Source organism: Parasteatoda tepidariorum, chromosome 6 (assembly GCF_982258835.1).
Source record: "Parasteatoda tepidariorum strain Cologne lab strain chromosome 6, Ptep-v5.0, whole genome shotgun sequence".
Taxonomy (NCBI): domain Eukaryota; kingdom Metazoa; phylum Arthropoda; class Arachnida; order Araneae; family Theridiidae; genus Parasteatoda; species Parasteatoda tepidariorum.
This window is the reverse complement of record NC_141760.1, coordinates 92,635,325-92,663,282: the sequence shown is the minus strand read 5'-3', so window position 1 is coordinate 92,663,282 and position 27,958 is coordinate 92,635,325. Positions and strand designations below refer to the sequence as shown.

The window sequence follows — 27,958 nt, the reverse complement described above, 5'->3', positions numbered from 1 at the left end:
TTAAGGATTAAGTTACTTAACTATGCATTATACTAGATTTTATTAGTTAAGCTAAAAAGTTTAATTATAGACAAGGAATAATGAAGTAATAAGTTTACAAGTTAACCATAATGAACAACTGAAGTAATAAATTTCTAAATGTAAAAAAAAATTTAAAAAATTTATTGGGCAAAATTTTTTTCGCATAAATACATAAATATTTGGCAGTATTTTATTTATTTATTTTTTAACCTAAATAAAACATCAACTTTTCTTAGGAGTTTCTTCTTGGCCTGGAAATTCTTGTAAGGACATGTCATCTAGTTCCGCGTCTACCTTCAGTCTTTTGGACGTCTCTTTTTCGACATGAGGTGAAACTTGATCAAAGAGTCTTTTGCTGCATTTTCTCAATCCCGTTCGAGCAGTGGGGCTGGTTAAGTATTTTGAAAACAATTTCAAGGACAGTCTACGCTTACTCTCTGGGGTGTACTGACAGTGAAAACTACAGCTAGGTACAGGTTGGGGCTCAGGTTGTACAAATTTGTTAGTTTCTAACTCATTCAATTGCTTCAGAAGCTCACACTGAGCGGTGTCTACAAAAGAGATGCATAAATATAAAATTATGTTTATAATATTTAATAAATCAATGCACTGAGTCACATTTTTAAAAAGCACATGAATTATACACGTAAAAATTAGATACAAAAAATTGCTGAATTCATTTTTAAAAAGAAATAAAATATACTAGCACAATACTTAATTTAAAAAATTAAATTTAAATTTAATTTTAAAAAAAAATTCCTAAAATAAAGATACACATCGTCTTTACCAATATTCAGTGTACAAAAGAGATGCAGCAATACAAAAGAGATGCATAAATATAAAATTATGTTTATAATATTTAATAAATCAATACACTGAGTCACATTTTAAAAAGCACATGAATTATACACGTAAAAATTAGATACAAAAAATTGCTGAATTCATTTTTAAAAAGAAATAAAATATACTAGCACAATACTTAATTTAAAAAATTAAATTTAAATTTAATTTTAAAAAAAAATTCCTAAAATAAAGATACACATCGTCTTTACGAATATTCGAACATTGTTGGAGAAATAGGTGAAAGTAAAAAAAAAGTCTTATACAGGTAGAATTAAATGTTAAGTTTAATGGTCGATCGACATATGTTAAACATTTTAAAATTTTACAAATAAATCATAATTTGCCAAAAAGTATAAAAAATACAGTAGATCGATGATTAGTTGGACAAATCAGGGTCAAAGCCGATCCAGATAACAAAAAATCTAAATAAGTAAAAAACTTTAAAAAACAGTTATGAGAATGTAATTAAATTACCTCCTTTCACACTTTTTACAGGTGTAAAACTGGCAATGGTAGTAGAGCCTATTACAGCATATTAAAAATGGCATGTTTAAAAGATTTAAATTTTGTAACATTTCACCTTTTACAAAATTGACCGACAAAATATGTTTCAACGATTGAGAGAGAAAATTTCAAAATGAGTTTAATTTCCTTATTTCTAATTCTTGAAAGAGTAGAAATGGGCTCCTTTACAACAAACTACTTGCCAGTTGTCACCCACATTGAAACTAAAGAACGAACAAGAGGTTCTGTTCAAGGTTACAAAAGGACAAAAGAAGCAATTTTTTTACCACTTTCAGATATTCTGAAAATAAAGGATTCTAGCGGGGGGGGATTTGGAAAAGGTGGAGGGAAATACATGATCCTTGAACGATTTGGATAATTGGACAATCCGATAAATCAACGTTTGGATAATCGGCACTCTACCGCAGTTCTATCTGCTTTGCTTGGAACTTAGAAGCAATTATTCTCGGGCATAATTGCTCAATAAAATAAAAAGATCCCAAATTTTTTGTGAATTTTTGTATCTACATGAACAATTAAATCAGTTCAGTTCTCATTATGATTTGAGATAAAAGAATGTAATGCGTGGAATCTAGTGTTGCTTAATAAAAACAGAGTGAGTTTGAGTTACAATTAAACAGAAAGGAATTGCAGTTTTGGGGTGTTGGTAAGAGCAGCAAGAAGGGGCAGCCTAATAATTAAATTTTAATCAACCTATACAATGTAAACAATCAGAAAAAAAAATCGTTTATTAAATCTATTACAAGAATTTTAAAGAGAGAAAAATTAAATAATGTTTATTCCATACTTTTTGCACTCTTATTGATTTTCGGAGATTCAGCTATTTCTGTAAGTGAAGTCTCTGAATCATCAGTATCCATAAAAGACTTTCTTCTTTGTAGAGCAGAAAGATTTTGCTTTGAGGTTGGTGTTTCAGGAACAAACTTCGTTTTAAGAACGTGGTGAGCTGAAACAAATATACAAATAATTTACGACATTTATAATTATGACATTTACAGTGTAAACATAAGCTGGTAAAAATTACACAAATCCCTTATGACATTTAAAAAAACAATGAGCTGAAAAAATTGAACCAATTAATTATGATATTTACAATAAAAACATAATAAGCTAGAAAGATTACACAAATCAGTTGTGACATTTACAATTAAAATATGATGAGCTAGAAAAAATACACAAATGAATTGCGACATGTATAATAAAAGAAATGAGCTGAAAAAATCATAACTCAATTATGACATTTACAATGAAAACATGATAAGCTAAATATACACAAATCAATTATGACATTAATAATTATGACCTTTACAATGTAAATATAAGCTGTAAAAATTCACATGAATCACTTATGACATTTATAATAATAACAATGAGCGGAAAAAATTACACATGACATTTACAATAAAAACACGATATGCTGGAAAAATTTCACAAATCCCTTATGACAATTCTAATAAAAATATGATGAAAAAATTAAACAAATCAATTACGACATTTATAATAAGAACATGAAGTACAGAAAAATTACGTTAATCAATTATGGTATACAAATTTAAAAAAGATTAGGGTGGAAAAATTTACACAAATAAATTATGGCATTAACAGAATAGACTGGCCACAAACATCAGTTTATGGAATAAAAATTCTGAATATTTTTAAAGTAATCCAAAAATGATTAATGGGCAGTAGCATATTATAAAAACTTCATTTCACACTTGTAATAACTAAATTTGTTTCACTGAGAGTAAAGCATTATTTTTAAATATCAATGATCTAGAATCACATGGTCTGAACAAAATTGTAAAGTTTTGAGAAAGGTGATCTGTGCATAATCAAATAGACGAGTATTTTTAACAAACACATAATAAGTAAATTTCAACCATTAAGTTTGGTGAGTGGTTGCAAACCAACAAATTTTTAATGTGTAGCAGTAGACAAAATTTTTTAATTCTAATTTATTAATTATTAATACTTAACCTTTTCTACCACTAGGAAAAATATTTTCTTAATCCCTATAAATTTTGCAGTTGTTGGAAGGTATGAATATACATATAAAGAAAATTTTCTACAATACAAACAATATATCAACATAAAATTAATGTGACATTTTTAAAATGCAACGCAATGAAAAGATAGTTACGCACTCAAGTATTTTAAATTAATGCTACAGTTTAAATTTAAAACAGTTACTTACATTTGGGAGTACGCATTCTTTTCCTTTTATAGGGAGAGCGACTGTACTTAGGAGTTGAAAGCTTTTGATCTTTTGGAAATAAGTTTCTGCGAACATTAATGGCATTCATGCTGCAGTTAAGATTTCTTTCTTTCCTTCTTTTTGATGACAGCCGAGGGGAGTAGCGTATTGGAATGTTTTCAGCACCCGGACACAAGTTCTTATACTATAAGAGTGAATAGAATTGAATATAATGCAAAAAATAAAAGAACATTAGAAATGGTGGGATAAATAAATAAAAATATTTAGAATGATTTGAGTTGCATAGTTGAAATATATACAACTTCATTTTTGTATACATTGAAAATATTTAAAGTGGCGTACATAAATAAAAATATCCTGACTGATTTGAGTTGCATATTTGGAAAAATATACAACTTCACAACATTTTGAAGGATGCATACATTGGAAATATATTTTGAAGTAGCATACAAGGATGTTTTCTGCTCCTAAGCTATAGGTTCTTATAATTTCAGAATGGGTGAAATTAATTATAATGGAAATAATAAAATAATAGAAATGGTGGGATAAATAATGAAGAAATATTAGAAATGTTTCTATAAATAAATAAAAATAGTCTGACTGATTTGAATTGCATATTTAAAAATACAACTTCACAACATTTTTAAGGATGTATACATTGAAAATATTTTGAAGTAACAAACAAGGATGTTTTCTGCTCCCAAGCTATAGGTTCTTAAAGTTTTAGAATGAGTGAAATTAATTATAATTGGAATTAATAAAATAATAGGAATGGTGGGATAAATAATAAAGGAATATTAGAAATGGATGGATAAATAAACAAAAATATCCTAACTGATTTGAGTTGCATAATTGAAAAATATACAACTTCAACATTTTTAAAGAATGAGTGAAATTAATTATAATTGGAATTAATAAAATAATAGGAATGGTGGGATAAATAATAAAGGAATATTAGAAATGGATGGATAAATAAACAAAAATATCCTAACTGATTTGAGTTGCATAATTGAAAAATATACAACTTCAACATTTTTAAAGATGTATTACAAATATTTTAATTGAAAATATTTTAAAGGAGCATACAGGGATGTGTTCTGCTCTCAAGCTATAGGTTCTTATAGTTTTAGAATGAGTGAAATTAATTATAATAGAAGTAATAAAAGAATAGAAATGGTGGGATAAATAATAAAGAAATATTAGAAATGGTTGGATAAATAAATTAAAATATTTTGACTGATTTGAGTTGCATATTTGAAAAAATATACAACTTCACAACATTTTTAATGATGTATATATTGAAAATATTTTGAAGTAGCATACAAGGATGTTTTCTGCTCCTAAGCTATAGGTCCTTATAATTTTAGAATGGGTGAAATTAATTATAATGAAAATAATAAAATAATAGATATTGTGGGATAAATAAAAAAGAAATATTAGAAATGGTTGGATAAATAAATAAAAATATTTTGACTGATTTGAGTTGCATATTTGAAAAATAATTTTAATATTATTTCAAAAATATAATACGATATTTTTCTGAAATTTGCAGCAGAGTGGTAACAAAACTGTTGCTTGAAGATTAACATTTGATATAGCAAGTGTTTTTAGAAGAGCGGAACACCCTGCCTACTACCTTTTGATGCGCCCTCTTTGCCCTTTTTGTGAAAATAAGCCACCATCCCTTAAAAACGTTGTGTTTTTATTCATATTCAATTTAAAAAAATTAATTAACTACTTAAATAATAATTACACACTGGTAAAATTGTCTATGTTAATAAGTTTAATACTGATTACTGTTACACATGATTCATTTGTAAGAATTCTTCTCAAATATTTAAATTTTTACAATTTTCTCTTTTCCTTTTTCAAGAAAGGGTATATTAATGAATTTTTTAAGTAATTTTTAATTTTTTAAATTATTTTTTAAATAAATTGTTTGTTTGTTTTTTTGTACAAACAATTCACCTTTTAATATTTATTTTTCCATAATTTTCAGTTTAAGTTATAGAAAAAAGTTTTTACGTCATTTATCAATTAATATTTTTTTTTTTTTTAAAACTTTTTTCGAAAAAATTTGTGCACAGTGATTGTCTTTTAGCACTTTAATTAATTTTTATAAACTACAATTGTTCTCTTATTTTAATGAGTAAGAATAACTTTTTGAAATACACACATAAAATAGTATAAAAGGGTAATTTAAAATTGTTGAGGATCAAACTCAGTTATTATATAAAATTACACATTGATAAATTTTTACGGTTTAAAATGAGTGCCCTTTCAAAACTCAGAGTGCTCTATTCTGTGAGTAAGTGCCCTGCCCTTTTAAATTCCTTGGCAGAACTCTGGACACAGATCTGCCATTTTAATATTTATGAAATGCATTTTGTGTGGAAAAAAGAATTATAATACAGGTGAACTTCAATTTCATAGGGTTGCAAAATTTAATTCCCCTTCCAGCTTGCGGCGAAAGCAATGCTAAAAAATATGTCAAAAGTGGTTATTGAGAAAAAATTGCCTAACATAAACGTCAGGTACATAATAAATCAGTTTTGTAGAACTGATAATTTTAAAAAACTATTCGAAATAGACGGATCTATAAATAACGAAATTCTGAGTACTTTGAGTTGCATATTTGAAAGATATACAACTTCAAAATTTTTAAGATAGATGGATTAAAAATGTTTTGAAGTAGCATTTAGGGATATTTCTGCTTTCGAATTATTAGTCCCGATAATAATATAAAAATGAGTGAAATTTATTGTAGTGGAAAAAAATTTTAAAAAACTAGTAATGGTGGGATAAATAGCTACAAAAATTCTAACAGATTTATTAAAATTGTCCGATAAATTACTTCATAAATATATTCAGATTGCAGAACTATACACCAACAATTTTATTTTCCATAAGAAAACTAACAGTAAAACATCAGAAATACTTTTTTAAAATTTTGACACAATAGATTTTAGACAAAACTTTTTGGTTCAATTCTATAAAAGAATGTAATGAGACAAAAAAATCAAAATATTAATTTTTTTTAAAAAATTATATAAATATTTTTCAAACCTTAAAATCAAATTCATAGTTCTGTCATTAATTTGATAAAAACGTTTAAACAATATAATATGGCAAAATCATCTAGTTTTTTTATTATTTTAGGATGAACAAATAAAAAAGAAATTTACCTTCTTTTTCCTAGGTGAGGATCTTGTTAAAAGAAACTGTCGACTTTTAATGTTATTCATAATGTCATTCCGACAAACAACTTTTCTAAAATACAAAAACTTCATATAAGCCTGAACATACATAAATGAAATGCGGTTAAAGCATGTTTCAATTCTAATTATAACATTCAACAAACATTCTGAACTGGATTTTTCAAGTTTTAATTTAAAAGACACATAATTTTGAATTAATTAAAAGCTTTATGTAATAAATCCCTAAGGAAATGTATCATTTTTCTTCTTTAACATCTGAAGCCTTGTACAAAATAATTGATTTAAAATTTTCAATATTTTCACAATTTTTTAAGTTAAATTAACTAAACATAACCAGTAAAAATTTTATAAACATCAATTAAAGTCTAGTGGACGATTCCAGTGGGCGATTGGTAAATACTTTCAACCACAATGTGGAGCTTAGACTGAATAGCCCATTACCATAATTAAGCAATCATAACAGATACAACCAAAACAGAAGAATTAAGGAGAAATATAAATGCAAGAGAAAAAAGAAATACGATGAATAAAATATTCAAAAATCAATAACTTCACAAAAAGAGATCAACTTTAAATAACCAAAAAAAGGTATACTTTGTGCTATGTAGACAAAAAAAAAAAAGCAATCTCAATAAAACATAAATGAAAAAACAGAAATGGACATACTATAGTTTCGGGTATTATAAACAAGAACATTTCACAGTGTTCAAACATGAAATAAGAATAGAGAAGTGCAAAGTAATTTAACCTATAAATGACAAAAGTCCTATTACTAATATTTATAGCTGGGATATTTATCAAATTTAGCATCAACATTGTTTTATGTTTACCAGACAAATTAAACGTACCCTTAAAGACTTAAAGAGCACAAAAGATATGTCCAAAATCAAGACATTAACCGATTTTTAAACGCTCTGGATAGTTGGAGCTCCAGTCACAGTTTTTTAAAAATTTTCTTCAAAAATCACTCAAAACTGCTCTTCTTTTACTGAATTTGATATCTAGAATCATTCTATATTTTGAAAAATTCTAATAATTCAGTTAATGATCTTTTTAGCAGCTCAATATTTGTAAATCTATTGTGATTTGATCTTTTACACCCTGTGGTTTCTGCCAAACCTCCTAACACCTATTTCTTATATCCTATCTTCGATTTCCTTGTGAAAATTTGTTTTTATGTCTCTATTGGTTAAACCACTTTGCACATGTTTGGCTCTTTACTTCTCTACACTCATTTGGTGTTTAGACACTAATTCACATGTGCTTTTTTTCTTATGCTTTAACTTTGAACACAATTATAAAAATAAAAAAACAGTGACTTACTTATTTGAGTAAAATTATTTGGGTCTCGAGCATTTTTTAAGCTTAACTATCTTACTTATATCACTGAAGTTGAACAGCCAATCCGTAGCAGAGTGCTGAACACTGTCGTTTTATAATTTTGAATCTAAATCACAAAACAAGGGAACTCCTGGATAAGACCAGTAGCAAACTAGCCTTTATGGAAAACGTTTTTGAATGAAATGTGAAACTAATCTGCCTTTTCTTAATATAGAATCAAATGTAGAATTAAAGGTAATAATGAAAAACCACAAAATCAACCAATGGTTAGTCCAACAGCATAGGTATTCAGTCCCACAATCTATCTACCATAGGAATAATTTTCATCTACAAGGGGAATACTGAAGCAATAAACGAATCGACTAGTTTTTTTCTTTCCAGGATTTGAAACTAGGTCTGATCATTATGCTCTAAACCCTGACTATTCCTCTCAAGATAGAACTAATATTTTTACAATGAAAGTTGAGAAAATTTACCTATTTTCAGCCCTACTAGAAGAACCCGAAGAGGATTTGACAGATAATACAGACATCCTAGAATTGTTGGACCCTAACATGGATTCAGATGAGGGTGGCTCAGAAGTTTCATAAGTAGAGTCCTCATCCATTTCAGACAAAGGTATGTCTAATTCCTCACTAAGTTCAACAACTATATCATGAAGAGTGTCTTCATAGCTAGAAAATAATATGTAAAGAAAAGTTGCTTGTTTTTCATAAATAACAATTTTATAAATTCTTAAAAAATTATGACAAAAAAATCATGAATACACAGATTTGTGAAATTTAAAAGAGAGGCATAGAAAAAATTTAAAATAATTTTTTTTTAGATTTCCTTTTTTCTTTTCAAAATATATTCTAAAAGTATACCACAAACAAATTTTTAGAGTAACAAATATTTATTTATTATACACATATAAATCTAACAAAGTAAGCAAGATAAGTGAAGTTTATTATTGAAAGAAAATATATATGCATGAGTTTAATTTTGGTAACTTCAAGTACAATTTTAATAAAATATTTAAAATTATGCACTATTGAAATTCATACCAAGTAAATAAATAGATCCATAAAAAGAAAAGTGTAGAAATTTAAAGAAATTTTTTGTCTTTGTTTCATATAATTTAATTTTATATAATCTGTAAATTAGTACAATTATTTTTAAAACTAGTACTTTGATTGATATCCCAGCTTAACAGAATACTATCAGTTACATTTAAAATTGCAGCATTTTAAGCAATTATAATTAAATGTTTGCTTTATTTTTGCATACAATCTTAACAACCTCTCTTTATAATGTCTATTTACATTTGGATATTAGTAGTTGTTAAATTGATCATTTATTGTAACCATATTTAAAAGTAATGTAGCATAGAGTAAGTTTTTAACTAACAATCAAACTGGTATTCCAATAACAGGAAGATATTACATTTTGAGCTCTATAGAGATATGACATCTTTTAGCATACAACCTTAACAATCTTTCGTTATGTCTATTTACATTTGGACATTAGGAGTTGTTAAATTGATCATTTACTATATCCATATTTTAAAGCAACATAGTATAAAGTAAGTTCTTAAATAACAGTTTAAGTGTTTTTCCAGTAACAGAAAGATATTCCATTTTGAGCTCTATACAGATGACTTCTTTTCTAAGAATTTTATTGTATGAATAGTCTGCAATATAGAATTCTAGCATAATTCTACTCATTAACAAATTATATCTTTTATAATGCAATACAAAATATTACAAAAGACAAAATTAAATAAATTTTTGGAAATTAAATTTCGTTGGTATACAAAGCTGCATTCTGAGGAGGAAAATGTATAAATAAAAATAACCATAGCTGCCAACATGGATGAGAAAAAATCCAGTAGATTTTACGAAATAATATAAATTTCATGATAATTGTTGCATAATGTACTAAATACACATAAGGAATTTCATCATCATCAAAATAGAAAAAGTGCAATATTTTCCAGTTTTGATTGACATTAAGCATACTTGAAATGTTATATATCAAGTTAACTCATAATTTTGAATATTAATAGGCATTTAATTCAAAGATAGAAAGATTTTTTTTAAAAATAATTTAAAATGAGAGTAAGTAATACAACAAATAAAGTTTTGAACTGATTTCTGTAAATGAGGTTCACATCATTATGTACAATGTAATACTTATTTTAATATTCAAGCAATAATCTGTACAAAAATTTAATTTCAATAGGGATTTTTTTTAGAAACTTACACAATTTTAGAGAATTTTCTAAAATGTACAAAAACCAGGAGAATTTTAATTAAACCAGTAGACCAGGAGAAACTGGCAAAATTGAGTAGTCTACTGGAAAATCCAGTAGAGTTGGCAGCTATGAAATAACCATAATAATTACAAAATAAACAATCACTCAAATACTTAAAAATTATATTACTTTCATGATACAAAATATACAGCATCCATTTTAAAGTACGGAACTTATGTCTTTCATTGTATTTAAAATTTATTTAAAGATCATTAAGCCGTTCATAACAATATAAAAAACATTAAAAAAAAAACAGCCAGTACTTTTCCCTTAGAACATCTTGGAAGAACTGGATCTGTTCAGAAGCAGACATAAAGAAAGACATCCGGTAAAAATAAGAAGTTATCTGAAATGAAATTCTGTAATCAGTACAACGGTTAAAAGAAATATGAATAAAAATACTCTAACTGCGTTAAAAAAAAGTTTGCTTACATTTTTGATTAGCTCTAACCTCTCTGAGTGAGGAGCAAGAATTTCAGTTTCAAGTGCGAGCAAAATTTGCAACTTAGACCTGTAAAATGTTCACAATGAGAATGCAAAATTTCTCAAACGTTCAGAAAGAAACAAGCAAATCTCAAAAAAACAACTCACTCTTGTCTCTTCTTATCATCTTCCTCACTTTTCTCATACTTTTTAGCAATTTTATCATGACTCATAGTGAAGAATTCCTTTAAAAAATCCTTCAAAGCATCCTGAAATGAAAAATGTTATCCATTTAATTAAACAAATGTTGACTATTAAATTAGTTTGAAAAGTGAGACATCCATTCTAAATACTAGTTTATAGCATGATGTACAGTCAGCCAAAAACGAAACGGGCCACCACGATTAACTTTTGATCTAAGGATTTGATCTTCACATTCTTGGTTACGTTAATGATCAGAGAGGGTGACCTAATTAATGCAGACGATATTTTAAGTTACACAAGACCTAACACAAAATATACTCTCTCTGACTAAACATACCATTTTTTCAACAGATTAGGATTTCTAAGCTCCAAAATATAGGGGGCAGCTGCAATCTTGAAAATATCGTCCAAATTGTTTGGTCAGTAGAACTGTCCAAATTTTGACCCCTTAATGTTAATTTTGCTTTTGTGTATTACGCCATATCTCAGGAACTCTTCAAGAGAATTGAAAATTTTTTGGGCACAATCATAGTTTATTTATCTAAAGACAATTTCTTGAAAAAAATAAACTGTATTATTTTAATTAATAATAGTCGAAAAACTTTGAATTCTAAGGTATGCAATTGACAAAGCCGGATGCATCATTTTAAAGTATGTATTTTCAAATGGCAAAAAAAAAAAAAAAAAATTAAGAGAGGTCACTTGAATAATTCTTGAAAAATCTAATTTTAAAGAAGTTGTATAGTTAAAATTTTATTTCTCAGGAACTATTCAACTGATTATGCACAAATTTTTATTTTTCCATGTAAATTTACACATTTTAAAATGATTTAAGAAACTGTAACTTACAATTCAAAATTTTTTCATCTATTGTAAAATAAATTAAAAATATTTACTAAAATTTATTTTTTGGCTCTCATTAAATAAAATAATAAATATTTACTATTATTTATTTTTTGGCTCTCATTATATAAAATAATAAATATTTACTAAAAAGTGTTTTTGCATGGATTATCTTCCGATAAACGAATTTTATAATTGTGTGCAAAAATTTTTCAATTCTATAGAAAAGTTCTTGAGATATGGCACAATACGCAAATAGTAAGATTAACATTAAAGGATCCAAACTTTGGATTGCTCTCCTGACTAAACTATGGGGACCATATTTTGAGGGTCAGAAATCAGAATCCGTAGCAAAAAGGCATGTTTATTTAAAGAAAGTACGTTTTTGTGTTGCATTTCTTAAATTAAAATATCACCTGCACTAGTTAATTAGCATATTTGAGGTCACCCCCTTGAACCATTAAGAATAAGTCTTAGAATGTGAAGATCCTATCATTAGATCAAAGGTTATTCAAAGTGGTCCTCTTTTTTTTCTCTTTTCTTTTTGATGCACTGTACATGTTTTACAGTTATTGAACATGAGAATGTCATACAGTCAAATCATGATATATTTAACTTGATGGAGGAGAAGAAAAATTTTAAACATTCAATATTTAAGTATTCAAATTTCACATATTATCAACTATAAATAAAAAAGCTACTTTACTTACCTAGTCAACTTTTTCTTAAATGAGTCACTTTTTATCAATTAATACTTTTCAAGTAGATACAAGCTTTTAATGCCTCTGACTTATTCAGCTGATATTCAACATATTTTTTTTAAAGTATGCACAACAAATAATACCTCTTTGTTTGCAATATTTGATGGGAAAGTTTTCCTCTTGTATTGGTGAAAAAAAGATGAAGTTATCAAAAGAAGAGTAAAACAAATTCATCAAAACAAGAATTTATAACAATGAGGGCATAGGAAGTTTGATGGGAAATTTTTTTCCTTGAGTTAACAAAATATTTGCAAAACCAAGGTTTGACTAAGCAAGATTTGACTGCATTACAATTTTCTAAAACATTTTTTAAAGCATCAAGCATTATTTATTAAAATACATAGAATAGTAAAATAATATTGCAATATTAGACTTCGTTTTCAAAGTGAATAAAATTTATCATATAAAAAAGGTCATTCTCAGAAAAATGGACAGTTATTATTCCAGGAGACATATTTTTGAAGACCATATTTTTGAGGAACAAATAGTTAAAATAAATAATAGTCATTTTTTTCTTATTGAAATTCACAGATAATTTTGAGATATTTTTTAAAAGAAAAATATCATTTCCTTATTATGTCTCTATTCTCATGTGTAGGTAAATAAAAAAATTTTCACTGTATTACAGCATATGTATTTAAATTGTTTGTAAATAAAATGCATTAAATACATTTAAATTGAGTTTTACTTTTTATCACTACATTTCAGGCACTTAAGTAAATTAAAACATTTTTAATTCTTACCATGGCAATAGCCATCATTCCCTCACATGGAAAGCAGGACTGAAAAACATCAAAACCAGAGAAAACAGAGCGAGGATATCTCAGTATTTATACTAGGGCTTGTTTCTTCCACAAAATTAACATTCTTAACTAGCTTGTTTTTGCCTAAATAAATTTTATCAGCAGATTTTTACTTTTTGAAAACTCAAGAGAATTAAGCTGCAACTAAAACTGAAACAATGACACATGTCGATCTAAGAAGCCAACAAACAGGTATAATGGTGACTAATACTGAGATATTTCGAAGCACAGCCTTAAAGAGAGAAAGGGTCAAAATTACAAAACGTTTATCAGTGATCCAATGTCCCAGTTTGTCATTGCAACACATATGTTCTCAATTCGTCAACAATTTTTACATACATGTAGTTTTATCACTGATATGGTGTTAAAAAAATTAGATGATCAAAATAAAATTGCTGATTTTAAAAAAATTTACTTAAAAAAATAGCATTTTCTAAGGACTACTTATGAAAAATAGATAATTCTAAGAGCTTTTAGAAATAACAGATTAAAATAAACGCTTTCTAAGAACCATTAAAACCCTGTAATAATCAACAATAAATTTCAGGGTCTAATAATCTATATTTCATTTTGACTAAACACACAAATTAATAGGATTACTCCAGACATACAGAAATTATTACAATATGCTAAAACCCAAGGAACATTTAAAAAATAATAAGTAGTACTGAAATATTGCTTCAATATTACAGACCAATATTTTTCAGTAAAGTTACCTCTGAAGAATGAGTATCAGATGACTTTAATTTGAAGAAAGAAAATGCGGTTTTAACTATCTTTTTTGCAGATTGCAGTACAGAATGACTAGTATTCAGCGCTAAGTCATATTCTCCCTTCAGCAGACTTATAAGCTCATCATATCTGAGATTTGAAACTGGAAAATTACAAAGAAATATTAATCTTTGTTCATCGTTATAATTCTGAATCTAAATGAGATCAAAACATTTTATCATTGTTGAATTTTACAACACTTACCAATTGTTAAAACAATTAAACACATTAAATTCACTTTAATATTAATGTGTGTACAAATAAATGAACAATTTATAGCTGGTTAAATATTTATTCGATGAAATTCATATTCTCATATTTTATTTCATCAATATTTAAAATAAATTTAATACCAACGTAATGGTATTTTGGACCGTTACGTTGGTATGTATGTTATGAATGTATAGTTTAATTTTTTACAGAAGTTCACAACTATATGATTTGACATGCTAATTGCAGAGTCGACAGTTAAATGCCATAACCAGGAATAACTAATGCAGTAACCATATTTTTTATATCTTAAAATTTTTAATCATAAAAAATATAATTAATTAAACTTGTTTTATATTCTTGCATTAGCAATTATTTTTTATTAAAATATAAATTAATACTATAATGCTAAATTATTTATCGGAGAAAAAAAGGATATCACAACATAGGAAAACAATGTGATGAGCACACATGAAAATACAGGGTGGTTCAAAAATATAAAGGTAGGTAGAGGAGACCTAAATAAGCATATTTCATAAAGAAATGTGTGTGCAGAAAGGCAACCTTAAACCGATATAGAGTGCTGTTACTTACTAATGTTACTTGTTTGCTATGTCAATGTTGCTTACTTTCAAGCAGTTATAAACTGTAATTAATTGTAATTTGATTGTTAGCTACTGTAAACTGTTCATAAATCACTGCTTTCTTTTATCTAACTTGAATTTTTACTTACTTATGATAAATGCTGCTTTACATGCTAGCGTTTTTACTCTGCATTTCGTATCTCATACAAAATCAAACAGTATATAATGAAATGATAATCAATTACAGCTAACAACGGGTGCACAAAAGCATGAAAACCAATAAAGATACAAGAGTCACTGCAGCGCATAGAATGTTGTAAATTTTTAAGCAACAGCGTTCTCCATCGGCTTAACTCACTATTTCTGCACCCTCAGCGTTCTCCATCGGCTTAACTCACTATTTCTGCACCCTCAGCATTCTCCATCATTCATATCTAAAATATGCTTATTTATCTCCCCTCTACCAGAATTTATATTTTTGACACATATTTTTGAACTACTCTACTTGTGAATATATCACACTGCTTTCACACTATAAACAAATGCATTATTACCATTGCTAATACACAAAATAAAAATAAATATAAGATTATGTATATGTTTTAGCCCAAGATGGTGATACTATTTGAGCATCTAAATCATTTCAACCATCTTCATTTGCATTCATTATGTGCTTCTAGTAGATGTGCAAGTTAACTTATATAGTCAGCGTCACACCGAAAACTAAACCTACAAATTGCAAAGTGGCAGATTTGCCAATTTAGAATGATGTTAATGTAATATCATTATTAAATAACATCAGTTTAATTTTTTTTTTTTTTTAAATATCTACAAAGTTAGATTATAGGTTTGATAAAACCATTTGTAGTCATAAAAGCGAACAAGCATATTCCAAATATGATAACAGATTAAGTTCTAAAATATTTTATGTGTAACAAAATATAACAGTCAATTTATATCACTATTTATATCATATTCAAAATGAAACTAAAATAAATATTAAAAAATTAAGTGCAAAACAAACCTTCAAATGCTTCAGAAGGTTGAGAGGGATTTTCTTCATTGTCTCCTAAAAGAAAGCACTATTTGAATAATTTGGTTAAATTTATTTAGCTTATAAATAAAGATAAAAAAATACAAAACTAATCCAACTCAGTAGACTATAACTATAAGCCTTATGTCCCACAATAATATATCTTTAAACATGCTAGAGATTTGAAATTTGTTATATTAAACTATTAATATGTTTAATAATATCAATCATTTTTTCTACTATGCTGATGCATTTTATGATAAATATGAATGATGCACTTTATGATATAAGAAATAAAGGGCGTTATAATACTAATATATTACACTTTTAATATATTGCTGTTTTAATGTTTAGCACCTTACATGATTTTAGCTGTTCTACGCCCGCCATGTTCATGGGCTGTTGCCATGTCTGATGTGTATTTTATGTAATTTATGTTTCTACTGTTCTCTGGATATTTTTATTTTTTTTGATTTTAATAAACATTTACCCGTATGCCCTAAATAAGGGCGGCTCGGGGTAAATTCTTCCATTCACTTCACCTAATAGAAGAGATCTCATCCTATAAGTTTACTACATTTAAAACTTTTGAAACACACAAATCTTATTGCACATGATTTAGACATTTATTGTTACTAAATAATAAATATTCAACTGAACTTAAGCCATCATTTGAAGAAAGATTCTGAAGATTATTGAGTAAACAAAATTGGATCTATTAAGCAAACATTTTTGTATTTATTTTGACTAAAATGCAATTATGAATAAACTCTTATAATGAACTGTAGTTGCAGAGCAAGATTCAGTTGAAACCATCACTAAAAAATACAATTTGTATAAAAAAAAATATTTAAAATAAAAAAAATTAAACATCCAGCTAGCGTAACTTAACTGCAAAATACATCATTAAACAGACATTACATTTTTTATAATACAGATAGAAGTATAGCTATGCTGCCATGCAATTGAAAAGGCAATGTAAGGGTTTCAAAATAGATTTTGGGAAATGCTGCTTGACAACTATTTCGTTTCTCTAGCGAAAACTATCAATGCCAAAATAGAGTTTCAGAATTTATACTTGTAAATAAATTATTTTTAGCAATACGTAGCTTGTCACACAAAAATGTCAAATGTACATCTCAATTTTGAATTTCTTGTCCCTTATGTTTATTTTTCTACAGCATGGCAGTATAAATAATATATTTAACATCAGACAAATGCTATTACTTAAACAGAATAAAAAATTTTAAAGCATAAAACACAATTTCGAATATCTTTAAACTAACTGATTTTATTTTTAAATGAAAAATGATAAGGAACATAATATTTATTAGCATTTAAATTAATTATTGCAGTGTGCTTAAAAAAAAAAAAAAAAGAAAGCAGGAAATTATTTAAAATGAATTTAAAAATGTTAATATTAAAGGCAAATACATAATTTTAAAAAAATAGATTTATGAAAATTACCATTTTCAGGAGCTATGTTTTCCTTTTCTGTTGCAATTTTCTGTTGTTTAGAAAACTGTGAGGAAACTTTCTTGTAGAAGGATTTCAAAAATGATCTTGCAAAAAAAATATTTTCTTTTTAATAAAGGAAGAAAAACTTTTTCTAACATTTCATATACACTAAAGAATCCCAAAATTTGAAAATTCTTTTAATACCAAATAAAATTGAGTTACAAAATTAGATAATAAATATAAATAAACGGCAATCAAAATCGTTTTTATCTAAAACTTAAGTCCCCAACACGTGCACTTTCGTCTGCCAGTGGGCATTTAAAGCTTCGTAATGATCAAAAATGATCTTGTAAAAAAAATTAAATTTTTAATAAAGAAAGAAAAACTTTTTGCTAACATTTCATATACACTAAAGAATCCCAAAATTTGAAAATTCTTTTAATACCAAATAAAATTGACTTACAAAATTAGATAATAAATATAAATAAACGGCAATCAAAATCGTTTTTATCTAAAACTTAAGTTCCCAACACATGCACTTTCGTCTGCCAGTGGGCATTTAAAACTTCGTAAGTGTGTTGGGATTTTCCACAGGATGTGTAAGAGCTTACAAAAGAAACTTCTTTAAATATCAAGTACACTTTAAAATTGATTTTATTTAATTTTGTATCAAAATAACCTAATAACCAACACTACATAAATTACATGTTATTAAAGCAGTCAACAATTCAGAAATTATTGCAAATAGACAAATTTTTAACGTTAATACTAACCAATATATATAATAATTAATAGCCAATTTTATATTGAAAATATTTTGCTTGCTACACAAGAAAAATTTTTATTTTAGGAAATTTAACGCAACATTTTTTTTTTTTTTTAAATTCAATTTTGAATTTTCTACATTTTTTTTTATTTATCATGAACATAATGTTACAGTAGTTCAGGATTTTTAAAACAAAAAGTTATTCTCAAGTTATAATTCGAATTTCAGAACAAATATTTTTATTTTTTACGTAAGTGCAGCTTTCATAAAAAATTGCTAAAGAAAAAACTCAAGTATAAAGTCACTGTTCAGCAGGTCACTGCTTCCATTAAATAACAATACAAATAATAAAAAATAAAGAATGTAGGAATTTTTTTGTAAAATTATTTAACAAACCTAAAATTATTTTAAAAATTTTTAAAAGGGCATTGAAAAGATATTATCTGACAAAGTGAATAAGTCAAAAAGATTGTCATCCTATGATCTAGAATTATTAACAATGTGCATTTGTCAATTCCAACTAAGACCTTAGATAGAAAAATATCAGACACTAATAAATGCTATATACATGGTGTAACACTCCATAGACAGCAGCACTATTCATCTGCAGATTTCACAGGAGATGTATTTCACAACTAGTCAAGTTAACAACACAACTAGTCAACAACCTGTTATTGCAACATTCTTGCTATGATGCCTAATTAAACTGCTTTAACATTAATTGTTTAATTCTTCAATAACTCTCTAAACACTACCCCTCCACAACATAAATTTTTAAAAAATGTTTTGGTGAAACTACGTGATTTAAAATGTGTATTTTTAGGGTGGTTTATTTATTTAATTTCTTTTTTAGTAAAGTTTTTATAAAAATGTCAATAACAATGCTTCACAATATAAGTTAATACATCATGATAAGAGAGTTTAAAATATTATTATCATATTAAATTTATGGGTATATTTTATAAGTATAATGGCCTTAGAGTTATTCTTGCCGGAGTGATTGTGAGCCCAACTAAAAAATTCTGAAAATTTCTTGAGTAAAATCATTAATGACGCACTTCAAAGAATTTATGTCTTTATAAATTTAAATCATTGATATTTTAAAAACATGAAATTATAAATAAATTTATATGCAGCATGATTTAAATGAATAATTGTTTATAAGTTTACTTTTATCTCTAATCACATTTGTTATTCTATCAGAAAAAATATTTAGAAATGAAAGAGATGCCAAGTATAAATTCTAGTTCTAATATTTTAAAATAAAATATACAAGAATTTTTATACATGAACGTGATCCATGATTTCTTGAAATTTCTAGACTATGGATTTCCGGAAACTTGGGATCGCAATAAGCAAAAAATCCGGAAATCCAGATTTTTTCCGGAGCACAATCATCTCTGTTCTTGAGAAAGTGCTAGTATTGCTTAAAACAACCGAGAATCGTAAATTGCGAATTGCATAAGAACATAATAGGCAATAAAAGATTAAAAATAGATAGATAAAAAAAATACTATTTTAAGAAATGAATTAACCTTCTACCTATTTTGAGGTTCTTGTGTAGGTGGTAGTATTGCACGAATCAAATTAGTAGGAGGCTTAAACCATGGCTCTAAACATTCAATTTGAAATGGTCTGGAACACTTCTCTTCTGAAAAATAGGCCAAAAATGACTCTTTTTAAACATTAAATAATGCTTCATTTCGTAAACAAAATCAAAACTTGATAAAATAAAAGTATTTTCAATAGATATTATTTAAGATTTTCTGAAAGATTACTAAACTTAGTCATAAAAAAATTATTTTTGTTTTTATAATTTTCTTAAAAGTTATTTTATGTTTTTACCTTAATTCGAAGTAGATAATTCTTCGAAATTTTACAACAATAGCACCCATTCCTAATTAAAATTTAAAGATTTAATATTAAGATTAATATAAAGATTTAATAGATTTAATAAATGTAAAGATTAGAGAAATTTTAATTAAACTTTACATTATTTGAAAAATATTTTACTGATTATTCAATTTAAACTGAAAGGTGATTTGTTGAATTTATTTCTATGCAAACACTGTTAGGAATAGGCTGCTGTCATAAAAATTACTTTTAAAAAAAAGTTTCTGATGTGAATAAATTGGATAATAGTAATTTTTCATATGGCTTAAGTCAAAAAGCCTGTTTCATTAAATCAGTATCATGCATTTTATCAGTTGCCAAAAATATTAAAAATTTGACAAAAATATGGGTTTTTTTTCCTTTCTTTTTTTTTAAATGAGGCATTGAAAATATTTTGGCTTATAAAGTAGGAGGAAAATTATCTTATCTTAAAAAATTATCTTATTAATTTTATCTATCATAAAAAAAGAGCAATAAACCTAAAACCAACAAATCTGAAGAAAGCATTAAAAAAAATTGGTAAAATAAAAAAATTTTAAAAAAATTAAGAAAAAGATTCTTAAAACATTGAATGATATGACATAAAAGCTATGATACAATTAAATAAAAACAAAATGAGTTCATACTTGAGTTTGATTCCTCATTATTAGTTGATGTTAAGAAATTCAATGACACAGAAGACTTTTGAAATAATTTATTTGGACTCATAATAGAAATTAAGCCAGAAGTGTCAGTTAAAGCTGAAAACAATCCAGGTAACTTTACACCACAAGTGCTTTCACAAGTTATAAACTAAAAAGAAGAAAATGAAAATTAGTAAATAGAGAGGTATAATAAATAGTGCTTCAAGCAATATAATGCTAAGCCACATTTTAAAATTATTCAGGATAGCATTTCATCTAAAAAACACCATAATGCAGGCAATAAGACATTTCTATATAATAGACAGCTGTCGAATAAAAATTTCAAAAACTTTATCTAACAACACAATAAGGAATTGCTTGATGTGAAAATGTGATCTTTGGAAAAAATTTGGCTTATCACTATGTTGTTCTACGCCTTTCAATCACTTTAAGTTATAATGCTTTTACTTTAAGTTATATAATTAACTCCATTCCTATCTCTTGGGACATTGACCTTAATTTGGGAAACAAAATGATCAATTCATAAGAAAAAGAAGGACTAAATTATATTGCTACATACACAGCATTTCGCCTTAAAAATATTGATTCAAAATTAGGAATGCAATCTTCTCAGTGCATTCAACAACAGGGGAGCAACACAGAATGCATAAATCTTTTATCTAAGGGAGGGTCATTTGTTCCATCACCAGCATAGATGGAAGTGTGTCAAGAATTTGAGTTCAAAGTGTGCATGTGTCATCTTACAGAAAATCAAAAAGTGTTATCAAAGAACTTATAAATGAGTTAGAGGGACGATAATCCCATAGTGAATAAAGCACCAATGCACTTATTTTGTCTCCATAAGAATTCGCCATCTTCATTCAGCCCTGTTACTACAAAGAGAAAAACAGGAGAAAAAATTCAAAAATGGAAAATTCCAAGTCACAGAAAATAAAATAAGTATAAATAATTAATAGTTAAAATTCTTCTAATTTCATAACATAGTTTTTAATGTAGTTATTCTAAATATTTATGATTTTTTTTAACTATTATATTCTCTTAAATTTAAGTATCTAAAAACAATTGTAAAATTTCTAATATTATTAGGAAAATAAATTATTTTGTTTCAGTAATTAGCGTTTAAGGTTGTAATTTCCTAATAATTAAGTATAAGCAAATAGCTATTAACAGCATATTTTAAAATCAGGATTCTAAATTTAACCCAACTTTCCAAATTATTGTTATCGAACAATATGTAGCTAAAAAAGTATCCCTATATGCGTTAAAAAAATTTTTAACAATAAGAATTAAAAGTGAAAATTTGAAAAAAAAAATATTTATAGCGTCATTTACGACAACTAGTAAAATATTCTTATTAGTTTAAAATGGTATTTATTTTAATATTATGGCAAAGAAACTTTTTTTAAACGGAAATAATGTGCTAATTGTGTAAAGTTTGAAAGCTAATATCAAGAAAAAGTCAAACTTATTTTTACAGAGAGAATGATGCTAAGTTTTCATAATATCTTTCCTTGCGATCTCCGAGATTTATGTGTGGTGTGACGTCATGAGGAGGGAAATTATAGCTTCAGCTCTAAGAGAGGAATGAATTAGCTCTTCTCTTTAGCCCTGCATCATAATAGCAATCCGCAGGAGGTTTCCATTGCAAGTCAAATTGCATAATGAATCCGGGATTTATCATTTTTTATGAAGATACAAAAACAAAATTTTAAAAGGCGGGCAGGAGAATCTTAAAACATTTTTAAAAGTATTTTGCGAAACTACCATTTTCTTTAAGTTGAATTTGCGAAGGTACTGCTAGATGGTAGTAAATTTGCCCTGGACAGACCCCTGGACAAAATAGGTGTCATGTCCATCAATTTTTACATGATTCAAAGTAAACATTTCAAGTTCATCCATTAATGTGTTGTAAATAATATAGCTATAATAATGAACAAAAAGGTACAGTTATGTACCTTTTCTGCCAAAAAAATTATATATATATATATAGATAGATAGATAGATAGGTAGATAGATACACACACAATTTGTAACATTTTAAAGATAAAAAGAAATACAAAAATATTAAAAGCAGATGCTATTTCATTATACTTATAGAAAAAAATAATAAAGTGTTATTTTTTTTCCAAATAACTTAGGTTTACCATATTAAAACTTTTCAGAATGAGGTTTTTATTGAGATGTTGAAAGTGAACATAATTTTTGTCATTCCCATACACAGCAGGTAAGCATAAAAAATTTCCATAGGTGTGAGTTGATGAAGATTTAGGTAGAGCAAAATGGAAATCAAACTTGGACCAAGTAAGAGAATTAACTTTTTCAAAAAGTCCATGTTCAGGTTCATTCCATTTCATGCTAAATGAATATAATAAATACCATTTTTTAGTATACAATTAAATTACAGAAATATAAGTAATAGAATAATTTCATCAAAATTCAAAAGATGATATTTGCATTACAGCAGGTCTAGAAATAGAATTTAAAGCCATTCATTTTGAATTTATAATATAACCTACGTAACAAAAAATTAAATTCGTATTCAAATATTATAGAAATATAAGCATTAGAATAATTTCGTCAAAATTCAAAAGATAATATCTACATTGCAGCAGGTCTAAAAATATAATTTGAAGCAATTCATTATAATTAATAATACAACCTATGCAACAAATAATTAAATTGGTACTCAAATATTAACTTTTTTAATACTTTTATGAAAGTTAATATTTGCATACCAATTAATTATACTTTTTTAATATAAGAAATTAAAAAAGTGCAATATACTCCTTATTTCTAAGCCTTCAATATAAATTATTTTTATCAAAAAAGTGCAAAAAAAAATTTTTTTTGCACTTTAGATAAAAAAAAAAATCATATACTCTTTGATTCTGGGTTTTCACCTAGCAATATCTATATATATCAAGGAATTTGTGTTGCAGATGTTAATTATTCATCTCCAATATTTCAGAGTGATATAGGCAAGCAATTATATATTAAAAATCTCCTTTAATAAACAATCAGATATGATAAATAATAAAAATATTTTTTTTTGTTGAAAATATGGAGCTTTATCAATATAAAAAGTTTTCTTTCTTTTTAACAAACAAATGAATACTATTTTAAAACATTTTGAAAATGGTACAGAGGGTGTGGCTGCAGGGCCAAGGCCCACAGAACACTTTCATCCATCCATGCATTGGCTATTTTAATTTATTTGCTAATTCTTTTTCTTAGCCTTACACATTCAAATGAGTTTGCAGGGGGGGGGGGGAAATGTATGTAATAATAACGAATTTTAATACGATAAAAATATTTAGCAGCGAAATATTTGTAACGATTTTTAATTCTATAGTAACGTGTGAGGCAAAAGTAGAGGGAATCCCTAAAAATAGATTTTATTCTACAGTCAATTCAAAATTGAGGTATAAAAAGAATACCAGTTATATTATTGAATTTTATTTATTGAGAAAAGGATTAAATATTATAGTTTAGTTTTTAATTATTAGGTAATATATACATATTTATGAATATATTTCCTAATACAGTACAGAACCCGTTATCCGGAAATCAGAAAACCGGAAAACCAAAAAACCGGAACGAACTTCGAGAAATTTTCCCGCCATTTTTTTAAAAAATATTTTTTTTCCTCATAAGATTTTAGGATTTTTCTTTCTTTTTTGAAGGATGTTTACCTTACCATCACTTTGGAAATAATCATTAGTGTATTACTTCATCGTTTTTTCCTCTTTTTAAGATTATTATAATTTTTTTTTTTTTTAGTTGGGTTTAACAATAAAAAAAACGGCTTTTTGTAGTGATTCAGAAAACCGGAAAAATCAGTTATCCGGAATAGCGATGGTCCCGATCGTTCCGGATAATCGGTTCCCTACTGTATAATATGTATATATATGTATGTATTCATAAATATGTATATATATATATATACACACACATGTATATATTCAAGCTAAATAACCATCGTATCCCCACATGATTTCTCAAGAGTTTCTATAGCAGTTATTACAACATGTATTTTCAATACGATGTAATTGTGATATACATACGCGAAATAAATTACTTTCTAATAGTTTCTTTAGCAGTTAATACAACATATATTTTTAAAAATGTAAATCATGACATACAAATTAAAAATTCAGCATTTGAGTAATAACTTGTTTTAACAAAAGATTTGTGATAATTTCATGCAAATACACATGGTTTTATGCAGAAGTTAATGTTATAAATTTTGACAAGGTTTTTAAAACCCAATTTTTATTTACACTAGAAATTTGAATAATAGTGGAACTCAATTAACTTGAATATTATGAGTAACTTAAATTTATGCCTTTTTTTTATTTAAAAAAAAAAAAAACAAAGCTCCTTGCCCTTGAAAAGAGCATTGTATAGTATTCTGCTGTCCTTTAGAGGTCTATTATTTATAATTAAAAGAAGAAAAAAAAATCTGATGAAAGGAAATTTTTCATATCTAGAAAACTAGATTATATTTTTGATTTATTTATACTCTACAAAAAGTGGTAAGATTTCATTGAATCACTTAGAAATTAATAAGAATAACACATTAAAAATATTCATACCTATTAGTCTGAATTGACATTTTTTCTAGATGGACATACATCTCTTTATCTTGAAAATGAATAACAGCTTCACCAGGGTTGCCCTTAGAATTTGAATAAAATTGATATTTGATACTTTGAGAAATGATATCTGAAAATGGCATTAAGGAGCTTTTCAGATCCATCCTTATTGCCTGAGTTGCACTTCCATCACATTTCAAGACACTTGGAGAATTATCCAATACAGAGATAGGAATTAGTGAACACTTTAGAGATTTGAGTGAGTCAGATATTTTACTTAAAACCTCTTCAGTCTGACAAATAAAATTACCCTAAAGTAACAAAAATTAAAACATTAAAATAGCATTAAGTAACTAAGTCACAGTTAAGTTATTTGTATTTGCAAAGAGGCACTAGCATTTAAAAGTTTGGTGGTGAAAACATAATCCTGATTATTTTTTTACAAGTGTTTGCAAAAGCTTTTTTAAATATTAATATCAGAAACAATTACTGGCCCTTTCTCTAAAGCAGAAAAGTTTCCTGGATCTGCTTTAGAGAGATTTATAAAAAAAACTTAATAAAAAAAACTAAAAAATTAGTAGAATATGATGATTAATTCCTTCACAACAACAAAACTATTAATGAACACAGCATTAATAGATCTCATACAATCAAAAATTTATAGAAGTAACATAATTTGAAACTAGTATAAAATTTTCAGACATTAAATACAGACATATTTAATATATAGAAAACTAAAACATTTGTTCATGCAATGTTTGAGTTAACAATGATTTAGTTCAATATAGTCTGAAATACTCAAAGATTATATTGCTTTGAAATAGTATAAGAAACTTTAATTATATATTAAAACTGCAAATAATAATCACAACTTAATAAAAAATTCATACAAACTGATATCTAAAGCATGGATAACTTCAAAGATTGCTCATGTTAATGAGTGAGTCAATAAATTAGTCTTATATACAGTTTTAAATTTATAAAAATTACATTATTTTGGACATTAATTCATGTAAAACATTACATTATTTCATGCAAGAGGTGAGTGAAGAATGATTTAGTTAATAGTCTGAAATATTCAAAGATATTGTTTAGAACCAGTATAAGAAACTTTAATTATTTATTAAAACTGCAAATATTAATCACAACTTAATTTTAAAAAAATTTACACCAACCAATATCTTAAGTAGGGATAACTTCAACAACAGCTCATGTTAATGAGTGAGTCAACAAATTAGTCTTGCACATAGTCTTAAATTTACAAAAATTACATTGATTTGGAATTATTTTATAATTTCAAAGTTATTTTATTTATTAAAATTGCAACATACAAAATGACAACATACCTTAGAATTTCCACAATTAGTGTCAAGCCATATCCAAAGTATGGATAACTTCAACAACAACTGCTCATGTAAGGAATGAGTCAACAACGATTTCGAAAATTTTCCAGGAGTAAGGCATGATAAATCAGATCCAAAATATTCTAAAAACAATTGTTCGTTCCTAGGACACTTAGTAACTAAAAATAAAATGTCATTCTTGTTTAAATGGTTATGATTATTTTTACTCGGTGAAAACATAGACATTTGATCACTACTCCATTGAAATTCGCATAGAACTTGTGTCAAAGCAAGCTGTAGCACTTGAACAGGATAGCATGATTTGCTAGTATCTGAAATTTTATTAGTATCAGAAAGCTCATCGTTCAAAGCAGACGTGGATAGCGCTTCTAAATAGGATATGTGCCTTTGATAGCGAATCGTTATTTCATTCTCCAGAGTTTCAAAGTTTCCCAGGGATACATCAGAGAAAGAAAATGTATTCATAGTTTGAGTGAGAGAGCCACGGCTGTCAAAAAATTTAAATCCCCATTTCAAATTTGGTTCGATGGCAAAATAGTGAGTTAATATTCTCAGACATGTTAATCTTAAACACAACAGTTTCCTATTAAAATCGGCATCAATATTGACACCATCAGTGGTATATGCATTTAAGTCAAAAAGAAAAACTATTTGCATGGAAGGCATATCCTAGTTATTGATGATTATAAGTTTTATATATTATTTATACCTTGGCATACCAATAAATGTGGCCCTAGATTTATACAATTACTTCATTGCACATCTTCATTTGTAATTTGTGCAGTTTTTATTTACATTTTCATTACAAGTGCATGCATACAGATCTCGGTTGATATAGACTTTACTTTTCGTACAAAATCGTTTCAAATTCGTGTTTGTTTATTCCTTTAAAAAAAGTTTAATACCAACTTTAAAGTTTATTCAGTTTAAACCCGTTGAACAGTTTTTTCAGTGCAAAAGAAATAATAAGACTTCTTAATAATTTAGTTGTATAATTGCTGAATTAGTTTCTATTTGACAGAAATATCAAAATCAGGTTGTCCCGTGGTGGACTGAGCAGAGGGGATGGTTCCCCAAAGCAGCGGAACCATCCCTTCTGCAGAGGATCAAAATTGCGATCGCATTCCTTCGGATCATCCTCAGCAAT

General features: G+C 26.6%; 1 protein-coding gene across 1 annotated transcript; it reads right to left on the bottom strand.

Annotated features, from left to right (window-relative positions):
• Positions 1 to 141: 141 nt before the first annotated feature.
• On the bottom strand, positions 142 to 27,958 carry LOC122272924 (uncharacterized). The gene is made up of 16 exons (XM_087166177.1): positions 26,794 to 27,958; positions 25,448 to 25,758; positions 22,997 to 23,207; positions 20,835 to 21,000; positions 19,858 to 19,966; positions 17,559 to 17,653; positions 16,083 to 16,127; positions 14,210 to 14,367; positions 11,051 to 11,151; positions 10,892 to 10,970; positions 10,723 to 10,805; positions 8,640 to 8,837; positions 6,790 to 6,874; positions 3,584 to 3,788; positions 2,177 to 2,335; positions 142 to 572 (listed from the first exon to the last, which is right to left on the bottom strand). Exons 1-16 carry the CDS (start codon positions 27,475 to 27,477, stop codon positions 244 to 246), a joined length of 3,018 nt encoding a protein of 1,005 aa, XP_087022303.1. The 5' UTR covers positions 27,478 to 27,958; the 3' UTR covers positions 142 to 243.

Bases quoted from the DNA above. Each gene is read 5' to 3' on its own strand.
- LOC122272924 (XM_087166177.1), bottom strand. From the start codon at position 27,477: ATGCCTTCCATGCAAATAGTTTTTCTTTTTGACTTAAATGCATATACC. The intron at 8,838-10,722 runs GTACTGGCTGTT...ATTATTTTCTAG, and splicing joins CAAGATGTTCTAAGGGAAAA to CTATGAAGACACTCTTCATG. The intron at 6,875-8,639 runs GTAAATTTTCTC...TTTGTATTTTAG, and splicing joins TCTAGTAGGGCTGAAAATAG to AAAAGTTGTTTGTCGGAATG.